Source organism: Mizuhopecten yessoensis, unplaced genomic scaffold (genome assembly GCF_002113885.1).
Source record: "Mizuhopecten yessoensis strain PY_sf001 unplaced genomic scaffold, ASM211388v2 scaffold2507, whole genome shotgun sequence".
In the NCBI taxonomy this organism is placed as follows: Eukaryota; Metazoa; Mollusca; class Bivalvia; order Pectinida; family Pectinidae; genus Mizuhopecten; species Mizuhopecten yessoensis.
In genome coordinates this window covers 91,234-104,942 of record NW_018404580.1, presented here as the reverse complement: position 1 = coordinate 104,942, position 13,709 = coordinate 91,234, and the positions used below count along the sequence as shown (strand labels likewise).

Sequence of the window (13,709 nt, the reverse complement as noted above, 5' to 3'; positions counted from 1 at the left end):
TGTACAGAGTCAATAAAAACACTGTCCATGAATCACTGTGCTTGCTGCTAAAGACATAAAGCTACATGTGAAATGTGAGTGCAAATGATCTAAAAATGACACGAAATAACAAACATGGCAGAATGTCAACTTATTCCTTCAAGTATGTACATGTACAAGTATGTTCTTTCACACTTGGGGTATTTCTAATTAACACAAGCATTTGTTGCACTTTCAGTTCACTTTAATTCATTCACCCCTGAAGACACATTTGAACTCTTCCATTTCAAAGGTTGGAATAGTTCATTATGCAATATTAGGGGTGAATGAGTTAAACTCTCAACAGTCCACACATACATGTAATTCACATACACACACATTTTATTTCCTTTCCTGAACAGTACTGATACCTTGAAATCCTGTTTTTCCCGCGAAAGATTGGGTAGTGCCCATAAATTTACGTTTCGGCCCACTTTTGGGCTTCGCTGGTTTCACCCGCGCGGGCGGCTTTGGCCTGTGAACTTTAGCTTTGGACTTTTTTGTCTTTTTTGACACCTTCGCCTTCGAAACCGGTGAAACCGGAGAGGCTGATGAGGGTATCGGTGTTTCAGCAGGTGTTGCGATGTGTAGTTCTTCCTCCGAATCTTCTAGATTGTGCAACAAACAGCTTATACTTCTCCAGTAATACTGAGTTTTGTTACTTCTCCACTTTATATTAAAAAATTCCTTCTATTTTTTTCTAATCATGAATGTTTATTTCAGTTACTTCAACATAATAAGCAAAGTTTTGAAACACTGAATTTTATATTATCTTGTAAAATATTTTTGTTTTGTTTTGTTAAAATATTTCAATAATATGAAACAATACTTAAGAACTCAATAACAAAATTAACCATATGTTATTGTTATAATTATAATTAATTTTTATGGTTGTCAGTTTTATCATTAGTCTATACTGTAATGATATTGGTTACTCTTAGTTATTTTTATGATAAGCATTTAATAATGATTATCTGTTACATTAACTGTTTTAGATTTGATATAAATCTTGTTTATACCTTATACAACCAGAGAAGCATGGTAACGGCCTCGGATAAGAAAACATCTCTTTAGAGTTTGAATGAACTTGATCAATGAAGTTTAATGTTAGTTTAGTTTTTTTATTCGTAATTTTAATTGTCATTGGTCCAGTTCAAATTCCGAAACTCAAAACAAGATTTTTCGATCAAGGCCTGTTTTGTTGTACAGGTGTTAATGTAGCGCCGTGTATAATACTCACACAGAGACACCTACTGTCGTATCCAACAACCAAGGAAAGACAACTCAGGAAAGCATCTGTTACAGATTTAGGGATATAATTTTTTTTGACACTCTTATGAATACAACTTAGCACCAGGTCTTAAATATTCATACATGTTCTCCAATGAAAAGAAAGACACTCGTTCAATACGTTAATTTTATTGGTTGAAACAGAAATTTCAATACTTCAACCAAAAAAAAATTAACTTTGAAGAATTGAATCCAGTCTTTCAGAGGATGAAAAACATTTAGGAATATTTGGACCAGACAAGACACAGAAGTTACCGACCCGACATTCATCAACTCACCGCTCTCTATACTGTCATACTGACATTTCATTAACATCCTTTTAATATATCTGCAAATATTTCCATCTAATACTCAATCTTGGTGTCAAAGGGAACATCCTTAGCGTAAATATAAACCACAAAACTGATCCTGTGATGAGTGCTAACAATTGATGTTTGATACCATGGCCACGGGCCAGGAAGATTATCTGTGTGATATAGATGATGAGATCTTATTCATGCATAGCTGTCAACCCTCCCTCATTAGGAGGGAGACTTCTTCATTTTGACTAAAATTTACCAATCTCCTTCGAAACTCTCCCATTTAAGTCCAAACTCACACAAACTCAAAATCTACATCTCGGGTTCAAATGATTTCCTAGATACTGCAGGGTGTGTGTAATGATCATAACAGGTGTGCATGAATCAAATGAATGTTTTTTGGAGTTATTTAAATACATAAAGAGGGAAGATAAATTTATCGAAGCAGTTTCAATCGCGTTTCACGCGCTTTCTCCCTCATTTGAAATGTGGATTGAGGGAGATCTCCTTCATTGGAGGTTTAATTCAGAGGCTGACCCGTACGTTGATGACATATTTGAACATGAGTAAAACAAGTCAGTATTTATCTACTTCACTACTGTCTACGTACAAACTCTTGCAAGTCTAGTTGTAAACATGCACACACGATATCTAGCTACTACACATGCAGCACGCGACACACAACATTCAACATAACACAGAAACAACGTTTTGCCAGTACGCTACAGTAGATATGTCTATATATAGCCCGGCGATTACTGGCCACCAGATATAGTGTTTTGCGACCATATAGCACATAGCAAACGAATCCCCCAGAGGAAGTTCGATATAGTGTACCTGTCCCAAAGGTAAGCAACATTGAACCACCAATATATATAAATCAGTAATTTGGACGTTATATATTATATAGCATACCTATCGCACAGGTAAGCAATATTGTACCACCAATATATATAAATGAGTAATTTTGATATCACATATAGCATACCTGTCCCACAGGTAAGCAACATTGAACCAACAATATATATAAATCAGTAATTTGGACGTTACATATATATATATATAGCATACCTGTCCCACAGGTGAGCAACATTGAACCACCAATATATATAAATCAGTAATCGGGACGTTACATATTATATAGCATACCTATCGCACAGGAAAGCAATATTGTACCACCAATATATATAAATCAGTAATCTGGACGTTACATATTATATAGCATACCTATCGCACAGGTAAGCAATATTGTACCACCAATATATATAAATCAGTAATTTAAGATAATATATTTGTCTGCTATAGTCACCAGAAGTGTTAGCAACCCCCCTCCCTCGGGTAGATGTCTATTTGCTGATTATAAACTCATAATATAGTTTTTACTTCAATTTTAATGTATAAAAGTGCTCAACGAATTGAGATACAGTGACGTATTATAAAGTTTGATGACAGGTAAAGTCAACGGCAGTTTTAAACTAAAATAGCAGCAATTCTTTAAAAAAGCATAAAAACACATCCTGTGCAATAAAATAACTAATTAAAGTGTAAGACAAACGTGATATTGTACTGTAGTCATTGTTTTCTACATTACCTACTTCACCGTTCTGTATATATTGTCATTTAAGTAAGCAGTTCACAACTGCCTTTAACCATTTCACCCCTATGTAGCTTTAGTAGACTCTACCGTGCATTGATCTGGATGAGTCCATTCTGGTTTGCAGTGGTGGAAGGGTTACCAGGTAAATGGCATTATACAGTTTTGAAACATGCAGAAATAAAATGATAACGAAGTTTAAGTTTACTTCTTGTTCTACAACAAGCTGTGATGAAAGTGATCAAAATTGGTGTTTTTGATATTTCTATGTGAAAATGAAATCCAGCTAAGTTGTGACAGCAAACATCTACCCATATTTCAGGTCCTGTGCGACTCAAGGTCAGGGGTCAAACTGTTACAGGGAGTCGTCTCCTGAATATAGGACTCACCCCTGTTAAAGATCGACCCCTGTCTCCAGGACTGAAATAAGTCTCAGGGAGTGACCCTTATATACAATAAAAAAGCCTTGACCCTTCCCCAGTGCGGTGCGTACAGGATCACAGAAGCGAAAGTGTATGCCCCCTCGTAGAGCGCCACCTACCACTGTCTTTATGGCTATACATCTGCTGTCCGTGGGGGTTGCCCATGCCTTTAGATTTGCCTGTTATACAAAGTCAATACACTGTCACAAAAATCTAGGACAAGCATGATAGGAAAACTTGGGAGAGGTAAGATGATCAGCCTCACTAGGAAGGTCAGCTGGAAAGAACTGGCTAAGAATATATGGTTAGCTGGCCAGCTGGCCCGTCTCAACCCACGTGATTACACATGTCCACAACATGTCAGGAAGTTTAGATAGTAATCATGTGGGTTGAAAAGATTAGTAATGGTCAAAAAGCCAAAGTTAAAAGTCATTAAAATTATATCTTTCTCTGGTCTGAGAGTATTACCAGTAAATGAATAAACGTTTGAATGTGAAAAATGGTGATATGGTATATGTTTTTTTAAGTTTGGCTCTTTGATGAAAAATAAACAGAATTACAAACTTAAAATCAATGTAATACAACAACGAAATGACAAAAGCTTTTCCTTTTTTGAGTTCTTACCTTCAAAATAACATAGTTCCCAAATTGAAACAATATTTTCCCTTAGTACAAAATGTAGAACCCTTACAAAAATATATTTAAAAATTAAAAAATTAAAAAATACTGAAAGGTGAAAATATGCAAGTTTTCCAGCCATTTTGTTGTTGATTTAGGAGAGGGAGGAGTAAACGTGACAAAGAATGGAGAGTTTTTCATGGATGGCAGTCAGCTGTCAGACCTACCATACGAGGAGTTGCCCTGTTGTACTCCTGGGTAGGCATGGGGGAGAATGTTAAGTGTTATCAGGTACCACAATGTTATAGACAAAATAGAGACATGCATAAAATGTGACAACAATCCATACAACATAATGTTTCAGCAATAATATCAATCTAATCTTTTTTTTTTTTTTTTTAAATTAATACACTGTACAATTTAACAAAATAGTTTCATTTTCAAATACCGGTAACATTTTTTAAAATTAACAAGCTGTACTTTTGTTAAATTGGATTTTTAAATTTGAATTATCGAAAAGCTAAACACAATGAAATGATCTTTTATATTTCTATTTGAAATCAAAAACAGTTCTATGGGCTGTTATGCATTTTTTGAATATTGAAACACTATAGTCTTGCATTGCATATAATTTCAGGAAGTAGGTAACAGATAAGGGTTCTTGCTGACTTAGTGAACATTTTAGCAAATGCTTATTAAATGCATATTTCTAGCTAATAATGTGAATAATTTTCAATTCTATTTTATTTTTAACCTATCAATTCAAGACGGACAGACTGCCATTAATGAAATAATGCATTAATGAATTAATTTGACTGTATCCTTTATAAGTAAGTATCGATGTGGTCGTAAAATGAATAAAGGGACATTTTCAATGCAGTTTAATTTTGGCCTTTTTGGCCCTCCATAATGAGGGCGAATTTCTCATTACAGGGAACTTTATTATACAACATATACAATATATGTTTATAAATCAGATGAGCAGATTGGATATTAGATGGAAATCTTCCAAGTTCTAAAGTGTCACAACCATCTGGACCTTGTGAATATGATTAGACCCAATATAGATTTAAGATTTCTAGCAAACCACAGATTGAAAAAATAGATCTTGTGTACATGCATTTCTTGTTGCTAAAAATCATTGCAAAATCTAGCTAGTATAATTATATACAGCTTCTGGACAAATCGCGGCCAAATCAAGCTCTGTAATATCACTGCAAATTTAGCAAACACAGAGTTTGGGAAGGAGATTGAGGGGTGAGGTCATCAGGTGTCATCTACCATAGGAGGAATATGACAAGGATAAACTGGAGGGTGGAATATAAAATGTTAGTGTTTTTATATCAGAGGTGTCCCTTAGATACTGAGGCTACACAGGGTGTCAATAAGCTGGATGATATTTAGGTATTCCGTCTATTCGTATTGCAGAGTATATCTGTTCTTGTGAGCAGGTATCAATTGTTACGTCATTTGTTTGTGAGAGTAACGTCATACATTTTGGTGAAAACGACGCAACAATCAATACCTGCTCACAAGAGCAGATAACTCTGCAATATGAAAAGAAGTAATAGAAATATTTGCAGAAGGAAAATTAGGAATATTTTTATTTGTTCTATCACAATACATGATTAAATAGGAGTATCTCCATATCACCTGAAATATCAAATAGACTGTGTTATTGGGATATAGAATATAGTATACATTAAAAGGAATGAAACAGTGATTAAATATTTATTTATAAGGTGGTAAAATGTGTAATTTAAGGGCTTTTGTTTTCAGAAATCTGTGTTAATTCCTGCATATACATATATATATATATATAATATATTGTAAAAGAGAAAAAAGTAAATATAATATTCTGAAGCACTAACAGGAAACTATACATTTATTTAAATAATGGATTCGTCTGAAACACCAATCAAGTGAATGGGTTAGCAAATTTTGGATTAGTTTGAAATAAACCCATTAGAATTTAGAAATTTTAAAAGTGTAAACCACAGGTATTATAACTGGTAAAACCAACAAGAGGAAGGAGGGAGATTAACAGAGTCCTTACCAATCCCAAACTCATCATGCAAGGCACTAAATGCAAATCCTGTCATTGGGTCACATGACAAAATCATTCAATAAATATAATGGTCGTGCTATATAATGACCCTATCTAATCACAGAAAGTCACATGACCAGACCATCCAATCAGACGTCTGTGCCAGTGGTAGTCGTCTGACCTACCTGCCATGAAGGCCTGCTGCTGCATGCCTGACACTTCTTGCTGCCTGCGCTGCATCTCACGTTCTCTGATCCTGGGGACAGTCATAAAAATGTATTTCTCACATGAAAGTTCTTTGACTGTGACAACAGAGATGGATGTGAAAATAGCCTCACACACAGTGACATAATATTCCCCTTACAATCTTGACTCCAAGCAAAATAAAATGTTGGAAAGAAAATGAAGAAAATCACGATCAAGAAATTCTAAGGTATAACTCTCTTTGCAGGTATATTTCTTGTCCTTATTTGAATGATAAAAGAGTATTGCCCACCTTCTCTCTGCTCTCTCCCGGGCAGCCAGCCGCGCCTGTTTGTCCCCGTGGCGAGGGTGGGACTTGACACTTATCATCTTGGTTTTGCTCTTGTGTTCCTCTTCCATAATGGCAGTCTGGCTGGTAGCAAACTCAACAAACTCCCGATACTGGTTACAGCAGTACAACTCCTCAGGGGGCTGATTCTGTTGTTGTTCCAGCGTTGGGAACAGCTTGATGTCCTTCTCGCAGAACTCACAGTGTCCTCCCAGCATGCCGAGGGAGCGGCCGTGTTCATCCACTGGGTAGTCCTCATCCTCCTCAGAGACCTGTTCCAGTGCCCCCGGGTCATCCATATCCACTTCCTGTTTCTCAGATTCTCGGATATACTGATGGATGAAATATAAAATCAAAATTAAATTATGAAGAATTTTTTTGACTGTCAATGACAGACATTTTCAGAAATAGAACTATTTGGTCAAATAATTTACTTCTCTTAAAAAAGTGTTCTGTTTGGCACTCATTTGCAGGAAATATTTGTAATGTATACAAAATGATTCCAACACTTAATTCTGAAGATAATGCTTAGATTTTTCCATTATTGAAAAATGCTGCAAGCATTGTAAAAAATTCATAATAGATTCATCTGAAAAATCTTAAATCCATAATGGTGGCAAAGACAGAATCACATATGGAGCCGCCAACAGTTCTCAATTTGTTGAATCTTTTAACATCTGTGTTAAATTAGTGAATTTCTAGACATTATACAATATCTCAAATCAAAACATTTATGCTTGTTATATTACAAAATACATTTATTATATCATACAAAATGTTTGTCATATCATCCTCTAACAGAAAACGTGCTGCACTACCCAAACACATGTAGACTCACATCATCCTCAAACTACACATATATGCTAATACTCGGAATACCACATGTAAACTTTATTTATTTTACAACAATTATGAAACAAGTTATTTCAACTTATATCAATCACTCTTGTTGGCCCGGATGTTAGCACACGGGGTCTTAATGTGGGAGGAAACCGGAGTACCCGGAGAAAACCCACGTGGTCGGGCAGGTGACCCCATACCTTTTCACGTCCGATCGGGGAATCGAAACCCTGGTCGCCGTGGTGAAAGACAAGAGCGCTATCCACTGCACCACCCGACCACCCATGTAGCTTTAACATATATACCCTGTCCTTATTTTCATATCTTAAAAGAAGAAAAACAAAATTCTAGGTTGTGAAGATCACAATTATCTACTGTATTAATTGTTATTTCATAAATCATTGTGTCACACAATAAAAGAATATTAAACTTCCGTGAGTAAATTTTGTTTAAATCCCTTCCTCTCCCCAGCTTACCTCCCTTTATAAAATAACTTGTTGACGACAAAAAAACATATAAACAAGTGATATTCTAATGGTGCAGTAACATTAATTATAACATTTGTCAACACTACCAGTCACATGACCAATCACGTGACAAGTCACATGATCTATACATTCCACCACTGTAACACAGATTTGATCATACTTACTACACTACATACTATGGTTAGAGACAAGATAATTTCAGAAAAGATGACATCAGATTACACCATAAGATACTATAGTGTTATTATATTACATACATACAGTCTACATACATACAGTATACATACATACAATACATGCTTATATTATGTAACGCATGCTGAAAATTCCATTCAATTATAAATTTATTGTTATTGTGCATGTTATTATAGCTGTTACCACAATCAAATTACAGAACCAGTGAACATCTACATGCATGTTAGCCAAAGAACCTGCTTAGCCAGGTGTGCTCTAGATCTGAGGCTGCCAGGATTAGCTTTAACCATGAAGGAATACAAAGCTAAGGTAGAATTATTAGCTACAGGTTTAGCTGTAACAGTACTAGCTTGAAAGACAAGCTAGTATAGCAAAATTAGCTGTAACAGATAGAAAGACAAGCTAGTGTAAAAAGATTAGCTACAAAATTAGCTTTAACAGATGGAAAGACAAGCTAATGTAAAATGACTAGCTGCCTAACTAGCTGTAACAGATGGAAAGACAAGCTAGTGTAAAATGATTAGCTGCATAATTAGCTGTAACAGATAGAAAGACAAGCTAGTGTAAAAAGATTAGCTGCAAAATTAGCTTTAACAGATGGAAAGACAAGCTAGTGTAAAATGATTAGCTGCATAATTAGCTTGTCTTTTCATCTGTTACAGCTAATTATGCAGCTAATCATTTTACCCTAGCTTGTCTTTCCATCTGTTACAGCTAATTATACAGATGGAAAGACAAGCTAGTGTAAAATGATTAGCTGCATAATTAGCTGTAACAGATGAAAAGACAAGCTAGTGTAAAAAGATTAGCTACAGAGTTAGCAGTAACAGGTGGAAAGATAAGCTAGTGTAAAATGATTAGCTACAGAATTAGCAGTAACAGGTGGAAAGATAAGCTCGTGTAAAAAGATAAGCTGCATAATTAGCTGTAACAGATGGAAAGACAAGCTAGTGTAAAATGATTACCGTAGCTGCATAAGCTGGTGTAAAAATATTAGCTGCAGAATTAGCAGTAACAGGTGGAAAGATAAGCTAGTGTAAAAAGATAAGCTGCTGGAAGGATCATCAGGAAGGAATATCAGGAAGGAATATCAGGAAGGATCATCAGGGAGGAGTATCAGGAAGGATCATCAGGGAGGAGTATCAGGAAAGATCATCAGGGAGGAGTATCAGGGAAGAGTATCAGGAAGGATCATCAGGGAGGAGTATCAGGAAGGATCATCAGGGAAGAGTATCAGGAAGGATCATCAGGAAGGATCATCAGGGAGGAGTATCAGGAAGGATCATCAGGGAGGAATATCAGGAAGGATCATCAGGGAGGAGTATCATGAAGGATCATCAGGGAGGATCATCAGGAAGGATCATCAGGGAGGAATATCAGGAAGGATCATCAGGGAGGAGTATCAGGAAGGATCATCAGGGAGGATCATCAGGAAGGATCATCAGGGAGGAATATCAGGAAGGATCATCAGGGAGGAGTATCAGGAAGGATCATCAGGGAGGATCATCAGGAAGGAGTATCAGGAAGGATCATCAGGGAGGAGTATCAGGAAGGATCATCAGGAAGGAGTATCAGGAAGGATCATCAGGGAGGAGTATCAGGAAGGATCATCAGGAAGGAATATCAGGAAAGATGAGCTGAAAGGACCAGCTTGAAAGCATGCATGCCAGATCTCACAGCATAAGGCAAAATCTCACGGATTTTTTCCTCACGGCGTGGGACATGAATCTTTCAGAAAGCTTAAGTAGGAATATCAAGAAGGATGATCAAGCAGGCTAGGGTTTGCTGGAATCTATACACTCCAAACCAGGTGTTAATGAATTCTACACAAACCACACGAATACCTGTAGAATCTGAGGAGGTCCGACACTCGGCATAAAATTCCGATCGTCTGTTGTTTTCTTGTTGTATGCATCCTCATCGGAACTCTTTTGTTACAAACATGTACACAAGTTAAATTCCCGTATCACGACAGACAGGTTTACAAACAGGCAAGGTCTAATTCATCAATAAAATCATATTCTATGTGTGTTGATGTTTTCAATGCCTATCATTCTGTTTAATACTATAATCTTATCATCAATAGGGACAATTTTCACTGCAGTTTAATTTTCGCCAATTTCGTCTCCTGGAATGAATTAAGACCAAAAGAATCTTCCCCTTCCTTGAGGGTGTGACCGAGAAATCCCCAACCCGAGGGTTTGGATTTCTCTGTTACACCCTCAAGGCAGGGGATGATTATTTTTCTCCCGTCCTATTATTTCAGTCACAGCTCCACCGACAGTTGTCTGTTTTACACATGTGGGGTATGAATATCGTCATTCACTTTTGATGACGTCACAGTACAATTGCCAGTGACACATTTTAATGACGTCACAGTTGAACACGTGCTAATCGGCACGAGGCTATCTCCCCCTAGGGGGTGACAAGCTGATCTTTCCCGGCTAAAACGGGAGACACACCTGTGAAGGGTGGGAGAATAATTTATCATTACAGCGAACAGCAGTCAACAACATAATTTACATAGTAATTAAATGTGAAAAGTGAAACTTACACTGGGTGAATTTGGATATCACAGGGTAAGGGCGAAAGTTTGACTGGGAGACAAAATTTCACTGTATACAGTAGTTCAGGACAGTACACTGTGTTAAACCATTCATCCCTGAAACCCCATTTGAACCTTACCAAATCAATGACTGGGCAAGTCCAGTTTAGATATGCAGGGGATGAATGTGTAAACATCAGAAAGTAGGACAGAATAATACATACATACCAATACATGTATCATACCAGTTATAACAGACATCTTATCTACGTTACTTTGTCTCTGATTCACTCATATAACTTTGAGACATTATATTTCACAGTTCTATGTGCTCAATGTCGACAAAACATGGTCTCATCCATTAGTGCTTACCCTTATCGGAAGTTTTTCTCAAAATAAAAATCTCTACCAGAGTTATCACCCTTTATTACATTAATAACAATAAAGGCTGACAGCTGCTTGGCCAAATCTCAAGGTATTAATATTTAAAACATTTACTTTTTGATTTGATTTTAACAAAACCTAACCTCCAGCAGTCATATTCCCTTTTGGCTAAACACTTTTGGAATATGACCGCTTCAGGTAAACAAATCTTCATATCACCCTCCTACTAGGTCCGTAACTGTTTAGATTTTAGGTAAAAAGTTCATTGTTGAAGTTGACTAATTGATAGAGTATACGTACCGAGTCTGTGTCACTGCTGAGTTCTAACATCGGTATTCCAAACTCATCATTGTCTGGGAAGGGGTAGGATGATCTGCCTCCGGCTTTGTCATCTTTCTTACCATCACTCACTCCATCTTTTCCTTTCTTCTGTCCCTCGGGACCGTCTGCTTTACCTGTGGTACACATCATTACTATACTCATTTACTCATCCAGACCTTCATTGATTTCAACTACACACAATTTCTTAGCATACATTCATTGTTCATCCCGATCCATATCTAGTATAAATGCTGATTACGCATAATTATTAAGCATACCTTTTAATTCAAAGATATGAAGGAATAACTAATAACTACATATTATTACTGACCTTTGATAATGTGTAACTACCACAGAATAATTAGAATTTTTATTACAGGGGTAGGTTATATGGATATACAGCCTGAACCCCCAACTACTGTGGGCAGGTTGTATGTGTTGAGAAGTATAACTTATATATAATATAAATATGTAAACCTAATTATGTAACTAGAGAATGTCTTTTAAATAAAAGTAGAGAACCGNGGGGGCAAGCTGGTCAGAGGGGCAAGCTGGGCAGGGAGGCACTTTTACATGACCTGTGCCACCACTCATGTTTTGTTCCAGGGTATATTAACAAATAAAATGTCAACAACTTTTTAGGTTCCACCTCCTATATGTTATCAATTATAAAAGCCTCACTGCTCCTCCCCTTCTCCACCCCAATATAATATTCATGACTGGAATACACAGTTCTAGATCACAATAAAAGGTTAAATTCTCTATAAAATATACACCTGACTACTCACTATGGGGTGTTCACCTCATAGTAAAAAGTCCAGCTCAGAGAAAACGAAAATGTCAGTACTACAGAGAGAAATTATCTAAATAAAGTCAGTGCTACAGACAATATATATAAGGTATATCTACTTGCTACGAACAGTGTATATAACATACTGCTGTTCAATTAAGTCAGTGCACTACACAAAGTATATACAATATTCTAATGTATGCTATAGTATATATGACATTCTACTGATTAAATAAAGTCATTACTACAGATATGATGTAAGTGGTTATAACACATGCGATTATGCTTGTCAGAGGATCTCCTTTAAAGTTCTGTAAATGTGACTGTTTTTTTAAAAACACATCTGGTTGACACATGAAATATATATTATCAAAGTTTTACCTTATACACTACTTCAATTTATACACAAACAATGTACTGGTACGTATCAAATATGTCGCAACGTTTCAAGACCGACTGGCCCCTTTTGTCAAGCTATGACTGAGCGAGCAATTTGTATTGTTTACCTGTATAAAGATGTGACGAAAATGTATCACTTACGCTGCGACACGTTTAATACGTACATTGTATAAAGTAAAACTTCGATTTTTCATATTTCCAAACTGATGAATCTTATTGAAGATAATCAGTCACCGAATACAAATTATTCCTTTTCCTGTCAACGACAGGTGAGTCATTGCACACTAATGTTTATCTGAGAGGTCCGTACGTATTTGTCACTTTAAATGCTTCTGTTGAGATTTACCTCGACGACCTTCCTCATCTGAACTACGTCGAAGGTCTTCCTTGGATCCTCGCTTACCACGCGCAGAAAGGGTGCCTGTAAACAAAGAGGGTCAGTCGGTGCAGACAATCCCAGGGTACTGTTAATCTATGTTTGGCCCCGTCAGCGTGCCCACAAACCCTAATACATCAGATTATTGCCCCTTTCTTTTCTTTTTTTTTGTAAAAAAGTCTTTATTATCAATTTCCTTAGCAAAAGTAAATACATCATCGAAAAAAAAAATAACAAAAAAAACAGAATTTTAAATTTTCTGGTTCTGTGATTTATCATTGAATTTCATTGTCTGGTTTTAAATATTTTAGAAACAGTGATGTTACAGATATTTTACTTTACCATAAAAACAAGATTACATTCATTACCGTAAAACTGTTTATTTAATTTCAATAGTAAACTCTTTTCAAAAATAATTTACTTGTCGATTGTATAATGAAGAGATGAGTCTTTTTGAAAGTAAAAATATTCGGACATTAAACACATTTCTCCCAAAACAGTGACAAGACTGTAAATACATTTTCGCAAAAAATCTGACAAGACTCTTTGAT

General features: G+C 36.1%; 1 protein-coding gene across 5 annotated transcripts in view; it reads right to left on the bottom strand.

Moving 5' to 3' along the window:
* Positions 1 to 13,709, bottom strand: part of LOC110446086 (glutamate-rich protein 6-like) — a 32,344-nt gene that overhangs the window by 12,378 nt on the left and 6,257 nt on the right. For 2 of the 5 annotated variants that reach the window (XM_021491046.1, XM_021491050.1), the window contains 6 exons: positions 13,129 to 13,203; positions 11,573 to 11,727; positions 10,188 to 10,271; positions 6,785 to 7,152; positions 6,474 to 6,544; positions 3,743 to 3,802 (listed from right to left, as the gene is read on the bottom strand). In XM_021491046.1, coding sequence (XP_021346721.1) covers positions 3,743 to 3,802; positions 6,474 to 6,544; positions 6,785 to 7,152; positions 10,188 to 10,271; positions 11,573 to 11,727; positions 13,129 to 13,203 — 813 coding nt within the window. The remainder of the gene's footprint in view (positions 1 to 3,742; positions 3,803 to 6,473; positions 6,545 to 6,784; positions 7,153 to 10,187; positions 10,272 to 11,572; positions 11,728 to 13,128; positions 13,204 to 13,709) is intronic. The other 3 variants (XM_021491047.1, XM_021491049.1, XM_021491048.1) reach the window with 3 other exon arrangements.